We start from the raw sequence: 21,169 nt of genomic DNA, 5'->3' as shown, positions 1-21,169 counted from the left end.
TATCCACACTGAATTTAAATTTTGATTTTAAAGTAATAAGTTTCGATGTGACCTCTTTATTCACTAAAATACCTGTTGATGATTTGTTAGAATTCCTACTTGAGGAACTGCCTAAATATAATTTGAGCTTGCAGACCAATAAAGTATTGCAACTTATCAAATTGTGTATCTTCTTCTATTGTATAAGAGACAATTATTTTAGTTTTAATGGGCAATTTTTCAAACAAACATTTGGTATGGGGATCTTGAGGTTATCTTGAGATGATTTCGGGGCTTTAGTGTCCCCGCGGCCCGGTCCTCGACCAGGCCTCCACCCCCAGGAAGCAGCCCGTGACAGCTGACTAACACCCAGGTACCTATTTACTGCTAGGTAACAGGGACATTCAGGGTGAAAGAAACTTTGCCCGTTTGTTTCTGCCTCGTGCGGGAATCGAACCCGCGCCACAGAATCACGAGTCCTGCGCGCTATCCACCAGGCTACGAGGCCCCTGTGCAATCCCTGGGATGAGCAATCCCCTTTTCCCAGTTTTGATCAATTTATATATGGAGTTCTTTGAAACAAAAGTCTTATCCGGGATTATCCCTGCTAATGTAATTTGGTTTAGGTATGTTGATGATATTTTGTGCTTATGGGCGTGTGACCAAGACCAAAATGCTTTTCTTAATGACCTTAATTCTTTGGTACCTTCAATAAAATTCACATGTGAGAAAGAGGAGAATGGTACTTTTCCGTTTTTGGACATTTTGATTCATACAGTCAATAGAAAATTTAAATTTAAAGTGTATAGGAAACCTACCAACGTGGGGTCGTACGTTCATTATTATTCGAATCATCATAGTGGAGCCGGTCGGCCGAGCGGACAGCACGCGGGACTTGTGATCCTGTGGTCCTGGGTTCGATCCCAGGCGCCGGCGAGAAACTATGGGCAGAGTTTCTTTCACCCTATGCTCCTGTTACCTAGCAGTAAATTAGGTACCTGGGTGTTAGTCAGCTGTCACGGGCTGCTTCCTGGGGGTGGAGGCCTGGTCGAGGACCGGGCCGCGGGGACACTAAAAAGCCCTGAAATCATCTCAGATATATCTCAGATATAGTACAGTTAAACAGACAGTATTTTCAGGAATGTTACTTCGAGCTTCGAGGGTATGCCGCCCAGAGTTTTTTATGAAAAGATTGCAAAAATATATGAAATTGGGAAGAGTTTAAGAAAGAGTTCCACAAGATGTGGAACTTTTTAAGATGTGGAACTTTTTAAGATGTGTTCTTTTAAAGATGATCTTTTAAGATGTGTTCGGCAATAAGTGTGAGTAAGACCTGCCGCCATCCTATGATAATTTCACGACACTTTATTAAACAGAATGAAATTACGAAAATGAATTTGTCTGTGGGCAGTGTGATGCCTCCTGTACCCAGACAAGGTCTACAGCGGCACTGGCAACACGTGTCTGTTCTTTCATAACAAACAACAATGGAACAGACCAAGAGGTCGCCTGTCATCTCAAATTTTCATTACACCATCAGTTTGCTCAGTGTAATAATGGTGGCCTCAGCTAATCGCATTTGAGAGCGTAAATTATTAATTTAACTATGCAGTTAATTAAACTGATAATGTAGTTAAATTATTATAGCATTTAATTATATTGGAACGGTGCGATTAATATTATATAATATATTATATGTTTTTGGAATTGTTGAAATTCAGGTCACGAGTAAAGAGCAAGAGGAAAGGGGTGAATTGTGGCTGGGGTCGAATGACCCCAGAGCTGGGGCCAGATTCACGAAAGTACTTACGCAAGCAAGTACTTACGTAAGTGCAAGCAAGCACTTACGAACCTGTACATCTTTTCTCAATTTTTGGCGGCTTTGTTTACAATTATTAAACAGTTAATGAGCTCCGAAGCACCAGGAGGCTGTTTATAACAATAACAGCAGGTGATTGGCAAGTTTTCATGCTTGTAAACTATTTAATAAATGTAACTAAAGCCGTCAAAAATTGAGGAAAGATGTACACGTTCGTAAGTACTTGCCTAATTACTTTCGTGAATCTGGCCCCTGGTTAGTAGACCATGGAAGGGGTAGGATTAGGCTGACTATAGAGCTGGGTAATAGAGCATGGAAGGGGTAGGATAAGGATGACCATAGAGCTGGGTAATAGAGCATGGAAGGGGTAGGATAAGGATGACCATAGAGCTGGGTAATAGAGCATGGAAGGGGTAGGATAAGGATGACCATAGAGCTGGGTAATAGAGCATGGAAGGGCTAGGATAAGGATGACCATAGAGCTGGGTAATAGAGCATGGAAGGAGTAGGATAAGGATGACCATAGAGCTGGGTAATAGAGCATGGAAGGGCTAGGATAAGGATGACCATAGAGCTGGGTAATAGAGCATGGAAGGGCTAGGATAAGGATGACCATAGAGCTGGGTAATAGAGCATGGAAGGGCTAGGATAAGGATGACCATAGAGCTGGGTAATAGAGCATGGAAGAGGTAGGATAAGGATGACCATAGAGCTGGGTAATAGAACATGGAAGGGCTAGGATAAGGATGACCATAGAGCTGGGTAATAGAGCATGGAAGGGCTAGGATAAGGATGACTATAGAGCTATTTAATAAAGCATGGAAGGGGTATAATAAGGATGACCATAGAGCTGGGTAATAGAGCATGGAAGGGCTAGGATAAGGATGACTATAGAGCTGTTTAATAAAGCATGGAAGGGGTATAATAAGGATGACCACAGAGCTGGGTAATAGAGCATGGAAAGGGTAGGATAAGGATACAAGAAATTTTGAACAAGGATTGGGGTATAAGGCAGAGATGGGGAAGTACACCATAATGGCCCAACCATTTTGGCTCAATTGGTGATTATGATACTGTGGTAGGACTTATGTGTCGCACCAGGTTTGATTCATATAAAGTATGATAACATATGCACACAGAAAACACAATAGCGTGATGCATCATAATCCACAAGGGGATAATAGTAATGCACCCTCGTCACGGCTCTTGTGGATGTGTTCACATGATACCATATACGCTGCTCGTATATAGTGTATATGTTATCATATGTGGTAGTAGCATCATATACACCATATGTTATAGTGCATATGATAGTGATAGTGTATGTTTTTCTATATAAGATGGTAATATATATATATATATATATATATATATATATATATATATATATATATATATATATATATATATATATATATATATATATATATATATGTATACAAACGAAAAAACACTATGTTGGTACACTACACTACACTATGATTTGTTAACTATAATGGTGATATATATATATATATATATATATATATATATATATATATATATATATATATATATATATATATATATAATATATATGACAGTCAGTGGGACCAAGCAACACTACCAGTGAGATTTGGAGGGATAGGCATACGAAAGGCAACTGAGGTAGCACTTCCAGCATTCTTATCCTCATGTACAGCAGCCAACGAATTGGTAGGGCAGATCCTACCAGAGCGTATGAGAGAGACAGCGGGAACTCATGATCAAACGTTCATCGAAGCAGCCAGACAATGGGACACCATTGCACACCCTCAACCCCGACCACAAGTCCCAAAAGACCACAAGCAGGCCCACTGGGATAGCCCCATAATGGAAAAGACTGTCACAGCAATGATTGACAACGCTGATGCTGAAAACAAAGCCCGCCTCCTAGCGGTAACAGCACCCCACGCCGGGGATTTTTTATTTGCTGTGCCCAATGCAGCCCTGGGAACTCGCCTCAGTCATGACGCTCTCCGCATTGGAGTTGCCCTTCGCCTTGCCGCCCCTATCCTCACCGAACATAGGTGCATCTGCGGAACTGCGATGGCAGACCAATATGGTCGTCATGGTCTGGTATGTCGTAAATCACAGGGTAAAATTGCAAGACATAAAGAAGTCAACGACATCATCAAGAGGAGCCTCGCCACAGCCCGCTGCCCGGCACAAAGAGAACCACACTTATCCAGACCTAACGACCCTCAGAAGCGCCCTGATGGGGTCACCTTGCTACCTTGGAAGGATGGTAAGCAAGTGGTATGGGACTACACGTGTGCTGCCACACTGGCCAGTACCTACCTCCACTACAGCACACGTGAAAGTGGTGGTGCTGCTTCTTTCAGGGAATCGCAGAAAATTATTAAATACAGAGGTCTAGCACACTGCTACAGCTTTGTTCCGATCGGCTCGGAGACCCTCGGTTCGTGGGGAAAATGTGCATTGAAGTTCCTGAAGGAATTGGGGGACAAATTGATCAGCGCTACAAAAGACCAGAGAGCAAAAAGTTTCTTGTTCCAGCGCCTCAGTGTTGCGATTCAGAGGGGAAATGCCTGTTGCGTCTTGGGCACTAGTCCAACTTCAGAGGAATTCGAAGAAGTGTTTGACTTGCAACAATGATCGAACCCGTCTGTGACATTCATCAATGTTTCCCATTGTTGTGTTCTTCAAGAGATCCATAACCTTTAAGCACCTTTTTGCATTATTATTTTTGTATCAACCCATGTATATCTTGTAACCATCAAATGCATAATAAAGCACAAAAAATATTCAAGGAAGGGGGTGGTAGGAGAAAAGCACACAGAAACTGTATTGGAGGGGATCTAAACATTCCCTCTAATGCGTTATGCGTGGTTTCCTCCGAGGCTATGGGTCCCCCTTCTTCCAGCTAGAGGTGGTACTCCCTTCCCATATATATATATATATATATATGTCGTACCTAGTAGCCAGAACGCACTTCTATGCCTACTATGCAAGGCCCGATTTGCCTAATAAGCCAAGTTTTTATGAATTAATTGTTTTTCGACCACCTAACCTACCTAACCTAACCTAACCTAGCTTTTTATGCTACCTAACCTAACCTAACCTATAAAGATAGGTTAGGTTAGGTTAGGTAGGGTTGGTTAGGTTCGGTCATATATCTACGTTAATTTTAACACCAATAAAATAAAATTGACCTCATACATAATGAAATAGGTAGCTTTATCATTTCATAAGAAAAAAATTAGAAAAAATATATTAATTAAGAAAAACTTGGCTTATTAGGCAAATCGGGCCTTGAATAGTAGGCCAAAAAGTGAGTTCTGGCTACTAGGTACGACATATATATATATATATATATATATATATATATATATATATATATATATATATATATATATATATATATATATATATATATATAAATATATATATATATATATATATATATATATATATATATATATATATATATATATATATATATATATATATATATATATATATATATGTCGTACCTAATAGCCAGAACGCACTTCTCAGCCTACTATTCAAGGCCCGATTTGCCTAATAAGCCAAGTTTTCATGAATTAATGTTTTTTCGTCTACCTAACCTACCTAACCTAACCTAACCTAGCTTTTTTTGGCTACCTAACCTAACCTTACCTATAAATATAGGTTAGGTTAGGTTAGGTAGGGTTGGTTAGGTTCGGTCATATATCTACGTTAATTTTAACTCCAATAAAAAAAATTGACCTCATACATAGAGAAAAGGGTTGCTTTATCATTTCATAAGAAAAAAATTATAGTAAATATATTAATTCAGGAAAACTTGGCTTATTAGGCAAATCGGGCCTTGAATAGTAGGCCGAGAAGTGCGTTCTGGCTACTAGGTACGACATATATATATATATTATTAAATATGACCGAAAATGTAAGATTAATAATTCTAACACGAATTTTCTCAATCTTTCGTACATTTCTTTTCACTGTTGGTGGTAATTCAAAAATCAATTCTCCAAAATTCATTTTTATTTCTAGTCTGACGCGACACTTGAGAGCGTTTTGTAAAACTTATTACATTTTCAAAGACTTCAGTTTACACATACACAACTGAATAGAACTTACACATCTCCGATTTGTTTATATCTACATTTGAGTGAGGTGCATAGGGTGAGGTGGTATTGATAGGGTATTAAATTCATCAACACAAGACAGAACACGAAACAATGGGTATTGAATAGAAGTGATTGTAGAAAGCCTATTGGTCCATATTTCTTGATGCTTCTATATTCAGGCTTGTTCGCATTTGTGTTCCTCACGTGTGCCCCAAAGAATGAGGTGATTTGGTAAAATGCTATGCCCAAGATTACTATCCGAGTGCCGGCGGTGGGGTGGTTCAAATAGCCTCGGCTATCACCTCATTATGTCCGGTCGTGATGGTCAAGTGGATTAAGGCGTCTTGTACATACCAGTTGCATTGCTCCTGGGAGTATGGGTTCGAGTCACTTCTGGGGTGTGAGTTTTCAGTTGCATATTGTCCTGGGGACCATTCAGGCTTGTTCGCATTTGTGTTCCTCACGTGTGCCCCAAAGAATGAGGTGATTTGGTAAAATGCTATGCCCAACATTACTATCCGAGTGCCGGCGGTGGGGTGGTTCAAATAGCCTCGGCTATCACCTCATTATGTCCGGTCGTGATGGTCAAGTGGATAAGGCGTCTTGTACATACCAGTTGCGTTGCTCCTGTGAGTATGGGTTCGAGTCACTTCTCGGGTGTGAGTTTTCAGTTGCATATTGTCCTGGGGACCATTCAGGCTTGTTCGCATATATATATATATATATATATATATATATATATATATATGTCGTACCTAGTAGCCAGAACTCACTTCTCAGCCTACTATGCAAGGCCCGATTTGCCTAATAAGCCAAGTTTTCATGAATTAATGTTTTTTCGTCTACCTAACCTACCTAACCTAACCTAACCTAGCTTTTTTTGGCTACCTAACCTAACCTTACCTATATATATAGGTTAGGTTAGGTTAGGTAGGGTTGGTTAGGTTCGGTCATATATCTACGTTAATTTTAACTCCAATAAAAAAAAATTGACCTCATACATAGTGAAAAGGGTAGCTTTATCATTTCATAAGAAAAAAATTATAGTAAATATATTAATTCAGGAAAACTTGGCTTATTAGGCAAATCGGGCCTTGAATAGTAGGCTGAGAAGTGAGTTCTGGCTACTAGGTACGACATATATATATATATATATATATATATATATATATATATTATATATATATATATATATATATATATATATATATATATATTCTTGCTGGCTGGCATTAATTACTCAGATGTTTAGTGATGTTGATCTTCGACAGGTGTTGGTTGATGTTTAGTGATGAGTAACACTACAGGTTACTCTGGAAAGGATTACTTTAGTGAAACTAAATGACTAGTTAAGAGTTCAATCATTGTAATTTCGTCTTTGATTTTAAAGGTTTAATTTGTAAGTATGAAGACGATGTTGGAGGTGGTGGCTGCTGTTAGTCTCCGCGTGGTAGACTGTTTAGTATTCTGAACCTTGGTTTGTTTCTGAGTCTTAGAGTCGAAATATTAATGGAATCAACTCCAAACAAGCCATCGCATTGGAAGTCACTTAAAGAAGAATCAACTCAAAGAGGTGCCAACACAAGAGGTGCCAACACAAGAGGTGCCAACACAAGAGGTGCCAACACAAGAGGTGCCAACACAAGAGGTGCCAACACAAGAGGTGCCAACACAAGAGGTGCCAACACAAGAGGTGCCAACACAAGAGGTGCCAACACAAGAGGTGCCAACACAAGAGGTGCCCACACAAGAGGTGCCAACACAAGAGGTGCCAACACAAGAGGTGCCAACACAAGAGGTGCCAACACAAGAGGTACCAACACAAGAGGTGCCAACACAAGAGGTGCCAACACAAGAGGTGCAAATACAAGAGGTGCCAACACAAGAGGTGCCAACACAAGAGGTGCCAACACAAGAGGTGCCAACACAAGAGGTGCAAACACAAGAAGTGCCAACACAAGAGGTGCCAACACAAGAGGTGCCAACACAAGAGGTGCCAACACAAGAGGTGCCAACACAAGAGGTGCCAACACAAGAGGTGCCCACACATGAGGTGCCAACACAAGAGGTGCCAACACAAGAGGTGCCAACACAAGAGGTGCCAACACAAGAGGTGCCAACACAAGAGGTGCCAACACAAGAGGTGCCAACACATGAGGTGCCAACACAAGAGGTGCCAACGCAAGAGGTGCCAACACAAGAGGTGCCCACACAAGAGGTGCCAACACAAGAGGTGCCAAAACAAGAGGTGCCCACACAAGAGGTGCCAACACAAGAGGTGCCCACACAAGAGGTGCCAACACAAGAGGTGCCCACACAAGAGGTGCCCACACAAGAGGTGCCCACACAAGAGGTGCCAACACAAGAGGTGCCAACACAAGAGGTGCCCACACAAGAGGTGCCAACACAAGAGGTGCCAACACAAGAGGTATCTCCTCAATCTTTGATGGCTTTGGTTACATTTATTAAACAGTTTACAAGCATGAAATCTTCCCAATCAACTGTTGTTATTGTTATAAACAGCCTCCTGGTGCTTCGCAGCTCATTAACTGTCTAATAATTGTAAACAAATCCGCCAGAGATCGAGAAAAGATGTACAGGTTCGTAAGTGTTTGCGTAACTGCTTCGTGAATCTGGCCCCTGGTGTCCTCTGAGCTCCCACGTAGCCAGGAGGGAACTGCCACCTACCTGGCTGGGTGGTCGCTCCCACTTCCTTACTAAACACCTGACGTTAACAGGTGTTTACGTTAGAAACACCTGACGTTAACAGGTGTTTACGTTAGAAACACCTGACGTTAATAGGTGTTTACGTTAGAAACACCTGACGTTAATAGGTGTTTACGTTAGAAACACCTGACGTTAATAGGTGTTTACGTTAGGAACACCTGACGTTAACAGGTGTTTACGTTAGGAACACCTGACGTTAACAGGTGTTTACGTTAGGAACACCTGACGTTAACAGGTGTTTACGTTAGGAACACCTGACGTTAACAGGTGTTTACGTTAGGAACACCTGACGTTAACAGGTGTTTACGTTAGGAACACCTGACGTTAACAGGTGTTTACGTTAGGAACACCTGACGTTAACAGGTGTTTACGTTAGGAACACCTGACGTTAACAGGTGTTTACGTTAGGAACACCTGACGTTAACAGGTGTTTACGTTAGGAACACCTGACGTTAACAGGTGTTTACGTTAGGAACACCTGACGTTAACAGGTGTTTACGTTAGGAACACCTGACGTTAACAGGTGTTTACGTTAGGAACACCTGACGTTAACAGGTGTTTACGTTAGGAACACCTGACGTTAACAGGTGTTTACGTTAGGAACACCTGACGTTAACAGGTGTTTACGTTAGGAACACCTGACGTTAACAGGTGTTTACGTTAGGAACACCTGACGTTAACAGGTGTTTACGTTAGGAACACCTGACGTTAACAGGTGTTTACGTTAGGAACACCTGACGTTAACAGGTGTTTACGTTAGGAACACCTGACGTTAACAGGTGTTTACGTTAGGAACACCTGACGTTAACAGGTGTTTACGTTAGGAACACCTGACGTTAACAGGTGTTTACGTTAGGAACACCTGACGTTAACAGGTGTTTACGTTAGGAACACCTGACGTTAACAGGTGTTTAATAGGTGTTTACGTTAGGAATGCCTGACGTTAACAGGTGTTTACGTTAGGAATGCCTGACGTTAACAGGTGTTTACGTTAGGAACACCTGACGTTAATAGGTCTTTACGTTAGGAACGCCTGACGTTAACAGGTGTTTACGTTAGGAACGCCTGACGTTAATAGGTCTTTACGTTAGGAACGCCTGACGTTAGCAGGTGTTTACGTTAGGAACGCCTGACGTTAACAGGTGTTTACGTTAGGAACGCCTGATGTTAGCAGGTGTTTACGTTAGGAACGCCTGACGTTAACAGGTGTTTACGTTAGGAACGCCTGACGTTAACAGGTGTTTACGTTAGGAACGCCTGACGTTAACAGGTGTTTACGTTAGGAACGCCTGACGTTAACAGGTGTTTACGTTAGGAACGCCTGACGCTAACAGGTGTTTACGTTAGGAACGCCTGACGTTAACAGGTGTTTACGTTAGGAACGCCTGACGTTAACAGGTGTTTACGTTAGGAACGCCTGACGTTAACAGGTGTTTACGTTAGGAACGCCTGACGTTAACAGGTGTTTACGTTAGGAACGCCTGACGTTAACAGGTGTTTACGTTAGGAACACCTGACGTTAACAGGTGTTTACGTTAGGAACACCTGACGTTAACAGGTGTTTACGTTAGGAACACCTGACGTTAACAGGTGTTTACGTTAGGAACACCTGACGTTAACAGGTGTTTACGTTAGGAACACCTGACGTTAACAGGTGTTTACGTTAGGAACACCTGACGTTAACAGGTGTTTACGTTAGGAACACCTGACGTTAACAGGTGTTTAATAGGTGTTTACGTTAGGAATGCCTGACGTTAACAGGTGTTTACGTTAGGAACGCCTGACGTTAATAGGTCTTTACGTTAGGAACGCCTGACGTTAATAGGTCTTTACGTTAGGAACGCCTGACGTTAACAGGTGTTTACGTTAGGAACGCCTGACGTTAACAGGTGTTTACGTTAGGAACGCCTGACGTTAACAGGTGTTTACGTTAGGAACGCCTGACGTTAACAGGTGTTTACGTTAGGAACGCCTGACGTTAACAGGTGTTTACGTTAGGAACGCCTGACGTTAACAGGTGTTTACGTTAGGAACGCCTGACGTTAACAGGTGTTTACGTTAGGAACGCCTGACGTTAACAGGTGTTTACGTTCGGAACACCTGACGTTAACAGGTGTTTACGTTAGGAACACCTGACGTTAACAGGTGTTTACGTTAGGAACACCTGACGTTAACAGGTGTTTACGTTAGGAACACCTGACGTTAACAGGTGTTTACGTTAGGAACACCTGACGTTAACAGGTGTTTACGTTAGGAACACCTGACGTTAACAGGTGTTTACGTTAGGAACACCTGACGTTAACAGGTGTTTACGTTAGGAACACCTGACGTTAACAGGTGTTTACGTTAGGAACACCTGACGTTAACAGGTGTTTACGTTAGGAACACCTGACGTTAACAGGTGTTTACGTTAGGAACACCTGACGTTATCAGGTGTTTACGTTAGGAACACCTGACATTATCAGGTGTTTACGTTAGAAACACCAGACGTTAACAAGTGTTTACGTTAGGAACACCTGACATTATCAGGTGTTTACGTTAGAAACACCAGACGTTAACAAGTGTTTACGTTAGAAACACCTGACGTTAACAAGTGTTTACGTTAGGAACACCTGGCGTAAATTTTTGTGAGTGACGCAACAGCATTATTGTGTTGTTTGGCTTGTGTCTGTAGTGATCAATGTTAGAGTTGACGGTTCTGGAGGTAATGTTTATGTGAATTTATATAAATATTTACATGTATAATTTGCAGTCTAATAAAATCGGTAAAAAAATTTAAAGTTACATCAACAATAACATCAATTACATCAACTAGGCAGTTAGTGTTTCAGCTCCAAACTTGGAACGACTGGCGAGTAAGTTATTTGTTTTTTCAGGTAAGAATTACAGTGAGGCATAAAAGCCTCACTGTCAAGAAAATACTAAAAAAGTTTTCTTTCCTGTTGGTTAAAGGAAGAACGAGAGTATTCTCATAATTTTTTATAGTGGGCCGGGAGTTACGTAATCCCTAGTTCTCAAACCTATGCCTCACTATGTTTGAAGTTTAGGAGCAGGACCCAAGAACTGAAGCTAAGGAAGATAATAGACATAGAAACAGGACACAAGAGATAAGGGAACATGATCGCCACCTATAAAATTCTCAACGGAATTGACAGGGTAGATAAAGAAAATATTTACCACGGGAAGTACGCGAACAAGGGGGACACAGGTGGAAACTGAGTACCTAAATGAGCCACAGGGACGCCAGAAAAATACTTTTTCAGTGTCAGAGTAGTTAACAAACGGAATGCATTAGGCAGTGATGTGGTGGAGGCTGACTCCATACACAGTTTTAAATGTAGATATGTTAAAGCCCAGTAGGCTCAGGAATATGTACATCAGTTGATTGACGATTGAGAGGCGGGGGGAAAGAGCCGAAGCTCAACCCCCGCAAGCACAACTAGGTGAGTACAAGAGGCTTCCTCCGTGCATGTAAGCGAGTGAAGCTGTGAGCTCCCCGCGCGCCTTCAGGGAGACGGGCCACAGAGCCTTCATACACTTCCAGCTTCGCCTTTGTCTCGTAGCCTCATGTCTGACATCAAATGGAAAGATCCCTTTCAGCGAGCAGGGTTCCTTGGCGCGCACCCCAGTTGGGTGTTACAACTCACCGGGGCGACCGCATCACCCTGGTGATGAGGGGGACTGCCGCCACGGTGATAGGGGAATGCCCATCACCGGTGAAAGGGGACGGCCAGTCCCCCGTACTGGGGGAGGACGAGGGGACGGGGGAGTGGAGGATGGTGAGGAGGACGAAGGGATGGGGTAGAGGGGGTAATGGGGGACTGCCACCCCGGTGATGGGGAACTGCAGCGTCCGTACTTGGGGAGGATGGGGAGTAGGGAATGGTAGGCATGACGTGGGGACCGTGGAGTGGGGGATGGTGGGGAGGACGTGGGAGGGGGGGTGATGGGGACTGCCGCCCTGGTGATGGGGGGGGGGACAGACATACCAGGATGTTTATGATCCACAGAACTGAAACTGAATGTTTAACGGGCTGTTCTTCACTCAGAAATAACTCAAGATTTTATCTATTGCACCTGTCATATAAATGTTAAAGATTATATAAAATTACCTCTAGTTCAGCCTTGTAAAACTGTTCCTGCGTCTGCTTCCTTCATCATGTTTATTCCTGTTTTCTTTTTACTAATTTTCATATATATATATATATATATATATATATATATATATATATATATATATATATATATATATATATATATATATATATATATATATATATATATATATATATAATATACTATTTATCTTATCCCCGGCAGAGGCGGAAACAAATGGACAGAGTTTCTTTCACCCAGATGCCTCTGTTCACCTAGCAGTAAATAGGTACCTGGGAGTTAGACAGCTGCTATATGCTGCTTCCTGGGTGATGTGTAACAAAAAAGAAGGCCTGGTCGAGGAATGGGCCGCGGGGACGCCTAAGCCCCGAAATCATCTCAAGATGATTTCGGGGCTCAGGAAGATAACCTTCACTCTGTCGATCACGGTACACTCTGTCGGCTATCATCCCGACAGAGTGTACCGTGATCCGGCCTGTACTCCTCTTGACATACCAGAAAACAGTTTAAGGAAACTACTCCAAGCTTGTACTAAATAGGCACCCTTCTTGAGCCCGGATGGGCACATGTATAAGCAAGTAGATGGGGTCGCCATGGGTTCTCCCCTAGGTGTCCTGTTTGCAAACTTCTACATGGGTACCATCGAACAAAAAGTCGTAGTCGACATGAACTTGAAACCGGCCATATACTGCAGGTATGTTGACGACATTTTTACACAGGTACCTGATGTCAGACATCTGCAGGAGCTGAAGGAGGCATTTGAGCAGAATTCTGTGTTGCGTTTCACTTACGAGATGGAGAGGGATGGGAAGCTGCCCTTTCTAGATGTAACAGTCATGGAAAGGAGCGGAGTTTTCCACACTGCAGTCTACACTAAGGAAACAAACATAGGAATGTGCCTGAATGCCAACAGTGACTGCCCGGACAGGTACAAGAGGAGTGTTGTTAACGCATATGTCGACCGTGCTCTCAGCCACAGCTCAGAATGGAAGCAAGTCGACGAAGAACTCTGTAGGGTAAGGCAGGTCCTAGTCAATAACGGCTTCTCCAATGGTTTCGTGGAAGACATCATAAAAAGGAAAGTGAAACGCCATGCAACCTCTGAAGAGACAACTAACACAACACCTATACCCCCTATTAGACTATTTTACAGGAACTTCTTTTCCACAGCCCATAAAACGGAGGAAAGGGTCCTGAAAGATATTGTCAGTAGAAACGTTATCCCTACAGACTAAAATCAGAAGATACAACTGACAATTTACTATAAAACCAAGAAAACGGTCAGCCTACTCATGAGAAACTCTCCAGACACAAAGCAGAACGCTTTAAAAGAGACCAACGTCGTCTATGCCTTCAAATGCCCTCTTGGGGACTGTAAGCCTCCAAAAACTCAGTATATAGGCAAGACAACAACATCTCTTTCCAGGCGTTTAACGATGCATAAGCAACAGGACTCCATTAAGGAACATATAATCTCTTCCCACAACCAAACCATCACCAGAGAAATCTTAGCAAACAACAAAGAAATCATCGATAGATACAGCGATAGCAGGCGGCTTGACATCTGCGAGGCACTACACATCAAGAAGTCAACACCAGCAATCAACAGCCAATTAACGCACAACTATATTCTACCCACCTCAAGACTCCGCTCCAATATAGAAGCATCAAGAAATATGGACCAATAGGCTTTCTACAATCACTTCCATTCAATACCCATTGTTTCATGTTCTGGCTTGTGTTGATGAAATTAATACCTTATTAAATACCACCTCACCCCATTCACCTCACTCAAATGTAGATATAAACAAAATCGGAGATGTTCTATTCTAGTCAGTAAGTTCTATTCAGTTGTGTATATGTTAACTAAAGTCTTTGAAAATGTAATAAGTTTTACGAAACGCGCTCAAGTGTCGCGTCAGACTAGAAATAAAAATGAATTTTGGAGAATTGATTTTTGAATTACCTCCAACAGTGAAAAGAAATGTACGAAAGATTGAGAAAATTCGTGTTAGAATTATTAATCTTACTTTTTCGGTCATATTTAATAATATATGTCTACAGGAAAGACTGCTACCAAAATATACTAATATATATATATATATATATATATATATATATATATATATATATATATATATATATATATACATATATTGTGACGGGAAAGTTTTGGAGTGTTGATGTTCAGCAGTCCTCCAATGGCAGGTGTCAATGCCTGGTCACACTTACAAAAAAAAGATAGACTGCTTGCCTGTTGTCTGTGGTAAGTGAGAGGGAGGAACACGTAAAACACAAAGTATGAACAATGAAACTTAAATATATTTACTTTAAACATAAATGAAAATAAAGGCAAATCTCGGGCAAATGACTAATGAAATAAAATGACAAAGATAAATACAAAAAACACAATAGATTAAATAATGTAGAAATGGTGCTGAGAATATCGGATATGGCTGAAACCTCCCTTTGTATACGAGCTAATGAGCTAGTATGCCAGAGAGAGGTCAACGCTAAGAGCACAAGGAATATTCTGAAGTTGATAGCTGGTCAGGCTCAGACGTCGACTCGGGTAGGGGGCGCTGAGGTGCTGTGTGCAGGTGCGCGGCTGGCAAATCACCAATCAGGGGCAGGCAAGCTGGTGAAGGGAAGTTAGCTGGTTTGATGACGAGCCGGAGTGTGGAGGGTGTGTGGAGTGGGGGGATCTTGGATACGTTTTGCCTCCAGGTCAAAACGTTTTGTGCTACCGGTGACGTATCTTGAATGTAGCATCTTATACTTGTATGTGCAGTCTCTGTGGTGTAGTGGTAAGACACTCGCCTGGCGTTCCGCGAGCGCTATGTCATGGGTTCGTATCCTGGCCGGGGAGGATTTACTGGGCGCAATTCCTTAACTGTAGCCTCTGTTTAACGCAACAGTAAAATGTGCACTTGGATGAAAAAACGATTCTTCGCGGCAGGGGATCGTATTCCAGGGACCATAGGATTAAGGACTTGCCCGAAACGCTACGCGTACTAGTGGCTGTACAAGAATGTAACAACTCTTGTATATATCTCAAAAAAAAAAAAAAAAAATGTGGGACGTAACTTGAAGTAGGGAAGAGCAAGCTCAAACTCTTTTGAAAGAGATTATCGTCACAATATATATATATATTTATATATATATATATATATATATATATATATATATATATATATATATATATATATATATATATATATATATATATTATTAAATATGACCGAAAAAGTATGATAATAATTCTAACACGAATTTTCTCAATCTTTCGTACATTTCTTTTTACTGTTGATGGTAATTCAAAAATCAATTCTCCAAAATTCATTTTTATTTCTAGTCTGACGCGACACTTGAGCGCGTTTCGTAAAACTTATTACATTTAGTTGTGCACAACTATATTCTACCCACCTCAAGACTCCGCTCCAATATATAAGCATCAAGAAATATGGACCAATAGGCTTTCTACAAGCACTTCCATTCAATACCCATTGTTTCGTGTTCTGTCTTGTGTTGATGAAATTAATACCCTATTAATGCCACCTCACCCCATCCACCTCACTCAAATGTAGATATAAACAAATCGGAGATGTGTAAGTTCTATTCAGTTGTGTATGTGTTAACTAAAGTCTTTGAAAATGTAATAAGTTTTACGAAACGCGCTCAAGTGTCGCGTCAGACTAGAAATAAAAATGAATTTTGGAGAATTGATTTTTGAATTACCACCAACAGTGAAAAGAAATGTACGAAAGATTGAGAAAATTCGTGTTAGAATTATTAATCTTACTTTTTCGGTCATATTTAATAATATATGTCTACAGGAAAGACTGCTACCAAAATATACTAATATATATATATATATATATATATATATATATATATATATATATATATATATATATATATATATATATATATATATATATATAATCTAAATAGTTCTATGATAGCCCTAAGCAGGAAAAAAGGATTAATTCATTGCTTGCTCCATAATATTCAGTCTTGATAACCTGAACTGTGGCCTAAACGTGTTATTTCCCCTTGTGACTTCCATATTTCTACTAAATTTGTTGCAATATATTAATTTGTAATCTAATTAACATTCTGGAAATAGTATTACTTACTAATTTATTGCTGTAATCAAAATATGAGGAACTCAAGTGGGTAATTCTTTTGTAATGACTTTTAGTGTTCACTTCTGTAATAATGTTGCTCATCATTGCACAGAAATAATAATTAAGCGTATTAAAGCATACACCTCTAAAACTGAGACATGATGGGTATTACAGGAATCACAGGTATTTAAATACTTAAAATATACTTTTTCTTTTAGACAGATTCACATATATTAACGTTCATAGTAATATTTTTGTTTGTTTACCTAAAATGACAATATATTTTATCAATAAACAGTAGTTCGTGTTAGCTATATTTTACATTTTATGCATTGACAGTTTACGGCACGATAGGTGAAGAGCTTGAAGCTTGTCCTTGTGTCTGGTGTTGGCAGCAGCGACGCCTCGACCTCCTCACTTTTAATATTACAACAAAAACAACAACGTGGGGCACAACAATAAGCCATTGTTTGCTCCGAGACATTCTACATAAAGATGGACGAGAACCTTGGGATCAGCCCAACTGAGTTGCATCCAAGAGTTGTTGAGGCAAAGATCCATTGTCGCTGAAATGTGGGACGTTCTCCGGGTCAAGAATTGATCCGTCTTGACATGTGATGTACTGTTGTACAGCTGTTATCTATCACAGTATGTGGTATTACGTGATATACACTCGTTATATGCACATACTAGTGATATACACACTAGTATGCGACATACACAAGTTATCTATCACAATATGTGATATACTGTGGCACTGTTGTTAGTTTGGCACAGTATATTAACCCAAATTAACTCAGTGTTTCAGAAAATATCATTGATGGTTTGGCATCTCATGTTTGAATGGTTCTTTGTCCTGCGTGCTGTTACTCTGCCTACAGTTGTGATCAATATTTTATTGCATTCTTTAAAACTAAGTCGTTTGTTGTTTTTACTCCGAGAATTTTTAAGCTCTTTTTTCTGTTCTATAGTTTGATTTGACTCCGTTTTATGTGTGGTTCTAGGATGTTATTTTCCGTTATTAACACAATGAAGGTGATAGAACTTGTCTTCATGGAAAATTATGTTTTCTGAAGCCCATTGCAGGTCCTGATTCATATCTGTTTTGAGATCAGCTGTGTCCTCTGAAGTTTCTTCTCTCAAGTAAACTATTGTTAGTGTCCTTGTTTGTGTCTGATATGAGAATGGTATATCTAAGAGGAACAAGAGAACATTTTAAGGTACATATGCATTTGAGCAGCTGCCCAAGGGTAGATGAAGGGGAGTACAGAGTGTGTCAAACACTAGCTACGTGATGCTAAGTGTCCCCATCACACAGCATGGTGAGTAATACAGGACCATGCGATCAGTAGCCTGCAGTTGCAATTTCTGGGTGCACTATGAGGATACCCTATAAAACACGAGAGAGAATAAAGTAATTGCAAAGCTCTACGTACCTCTTCCCAACGGGTCTGAATGTAATAATTGTGCTAGTTCCTGCTCACAGAGTTTGCACCTGGAGTGCTCAGGTGCAAACTGAGATAAGAGAAATAGAGAAATCCGTCACCTGTAACCACCTGCCACAGGTGACGGTAACCCAACCTGATCCAGGCAACCACTGTGTCACACAGTTATGTGGAAGTCTTGTGCTGCCCAAAACATTGATATATTTTTTTATTAAAACATTAGGTACATCTGCACTAGTGCAGCTACCCTAGACTATATGAAGTGGAGTACAGTGTGTCAAAAAAGCTAACTACGTGATGTTATAAAATCCCCATCACACAGGATGGTTAGTTGTACAGAGGCATGTGATAGGCAGTCTGCATTGGCAGACCCCGGAAGCATTTTGAGGATATCATCAACACAAGATTGAATAAGGTAGCAGTGGTAATAAAAGTTCCCATCTCGCAGGATGGTTAGTCATACAGGGCCATATGTTTAGTAGCCTACACTGCCAAATTTTGGGTACACTGTGAGGATATCTTCAAGAATACGAGAGTGAATAAAGTAATTGCAAAGCTCCAGGTACCTCATGCCAACTGGTCTGAAAGGTCTAATAACTGGGCATTCAGTGATGTAGTGCGGGAGATCGTGCCGTAGTTCCTGCTCACAGAGTTTGCAACTGGAGTGCTCAGGATTGGGAGATCCGTCACCTGCAGCCACCTGCCACAGGTAACGGTAACCCAACCTTCCTTACAAAATACTAAACTAGCAGTATAACTCTGCGGAAATCTAACACCGAGTTAAGTTTAAATTTCATGAAAAGAGAGAGAGAGAGAGAGAGAGAGAGAGAGAGAGAGAGAGAGAGAGAGAGAGAAAGAGAGAGAGAGAGAGAGAGAGAGAAAGAGAGAGAGAGAGAGAGAAAGAAACAGAGAGAAAGATAAAGGTAGAGTGCCAGACAGAACCACCGAGTGAAATATATACTGTACGAACATGTCTGAGGTATTTATGCAGTCAATAATGACTTCATGCAAATCATTACATCACATACGTGCATATATGCATATGCAAATCAATATATATTTGCACATATATGCAAATCAATATACATTTGCACACATATGCAAATTAATATATATTTGCACACATATGCAAATCAATATATATCTCCTATGAGCAGCATCATTAAGCAACATATAACTTTCATATAAAAGACAACATTTTAGAGTTTAGAGAGGAGACTTGCAGCTAGAATTTCTGACAGTGATATAAAAATTCAGTAGATTGGAGAGTAAGTACATGAATACAAATAAAAAAAGTATATATATATATATATGATGTACACTTTATTATGCAAGGTTATACAGTTACATATCTGATTTTATACAAAAAACGAACATTAAGAGGACACAAGAAAAAGTTCGCTTCCTAGAGGCTGTAGATTTCCTCGAACTCCTCCGACGCCGGGCAGGAACCGAGGATGCAGCGGGCATTTCCCCTCTGGATCGCGACACTGAGGCGCTGAAAGAGAAAACTTGCTGCTCTAGGGTCTCTTGTGGTGTCAATGAGCTTGGAACCAAGATCCTTAAGAAACCTTCTTGCACTCTCACCCCATGGGCCTAGGGTCACAGACCCTATTGGAACGAAATTGTACCTTTGATCTAATTGCCTGTACTTGACTGACTTTTGTTTTTCTCTGTGTGTCGCTGCGGCTCCTGCCGTGCCGGCAGAGAGGGTGATGTATGTCGTTGCCAGGGTGGATACGCAAGTATAGTCCCATGCTAACTGCCTGCCACCCTTCCACGGACGCAGTGTGATTCCGTCTGGTCGGCCGGCAAAGCTAACAGAGTCACGGTTCAGTAGGTTGCGGGGGTCTCTCTCCGCTGGACACTGAGCAGAGGCAAGGCTTCTTTTAATGATGTCGTTGACTTCGTCGTGTCTAGTGTGCCAACCACCCGATTTACCACAGTGCAGGCCATGCAATCCATATTCGTCAGCATCTGCCTCGCCGCAAATACACCTGTGAACAGTGTGGATAGGGGCAGCAAGGCGGAGAGCGACTGCAATACGGAGCTCCTGCGGATCAAGACGTGTGCCTGTCGCAGACATAGGGACTGCCAGAAGGAAGTCCCCTGCATGGGGAGCCTGCACAGCTGTGAGGCGTGCACGATCACTGGGGGTTGTTGCTGCCTCCAGCAAAGCTGTGGCTTCTTTGTCTACAATGGGGCTGTCCCAACTGGATTGTTTCTTGGCTTTCGGCATGGCTGGTCTGAGTGCTGGGTCTGTCATGGCACCCCATTTCGTGTCACATTCCGTGTAGTGGGGGTCCTGTATCCCCGCTACATCACTCAGGGTGTCAGGTAGAATTTCCTTAACCAGGTCATCTGATGCTGAGGAGGAAGACAGGAAGGCTGGGACTGCAATTTGGGTGGCGGTGCGGACACCCAAGCCACCGAGCCTGACAGGAAGAGTGGCTTGTTTCCACTGGCATTCGTTGAGAGAGAGGTTAACAACTTTTTCCAGCATGGTCTTCAGTAGGAGGTCATACTCGTCAAGCTTTGGGTTGTTGTAAGATGGGGCGCACCTCAGAAAGTAGGTTAGCCTCGGAAGGGATAGGCATTTGGTGAGGAGATAAAAAGCACCGTGGGCATCGATGTCACCTATTCTGTCTTCCATCCTCCTAAGGTCTGCGATTTTCTTGTCGAGGATCTCCTCAATGGCGTTAGACCCGAGGGGAGCTCCAAGGAGGGTGCTGTTCTCGGCCCTAATGACATGGGCTCCAGGCAAGGCAGACCTTATTCTAGCTACGATGTCTGGGTTGGAGGAGACTACTTCACACTTGGAAGGGTTCAGGACGAGGCC

At 41.5% G+C, this 21,169-nt stretch overlaps 1 protein-coding gene across 1 annotated transcript in view; it reads left to right on the top strand.

The window, feature by feature from the left end:
* Nucleotides 1–17,347, top strand: part of LOC138365620 (variable charge X-linked protein 3B-like) — an 18,399-nt gene extending 1,052 nt beyond the window's left edge. Inside the window, exons 2-4 of the mRNA XM_069326099.1 lie at nt 1,701–1,805; nt 7,444–8,341; nt 17,240–17,347. Of these exons, the coding sequence (XP_069182200.1) occupies nt 1,701–1,805; nt 7,444–8,341; nt 17,240–17,347 (1,111 nt within the window). The remainder of the gene's footprint in view (nt 1–1,700; nt 1,806–7,443; nt 8,342–17,239) is intronic.
* Nucleotides 17,348–21,169: the final 3,822 nt, after the last annotated feature.

Source organism: Procambarus clarkii, chromosome 17 (genome assembly GCF_040958095.1).
Source record: "Procambarus clarkii isolate CNS0578487 chromosome 17, FALCON_Pclarkii_2.0, whole genome shotgun sequence".
In the NCBI taxonomy this organism is placed as follows: Eukaryota; Metazoa; Arthropoda; class Malacostraca; order Decapoda; family Cambaridae; genus Procambarus; species Procambarus clarkii.
The sequence above is the reverse complement of the archived record's forward strand: the minus strand, read 5'-3'. Positions and strand labels throughout refer to the sequence as shown.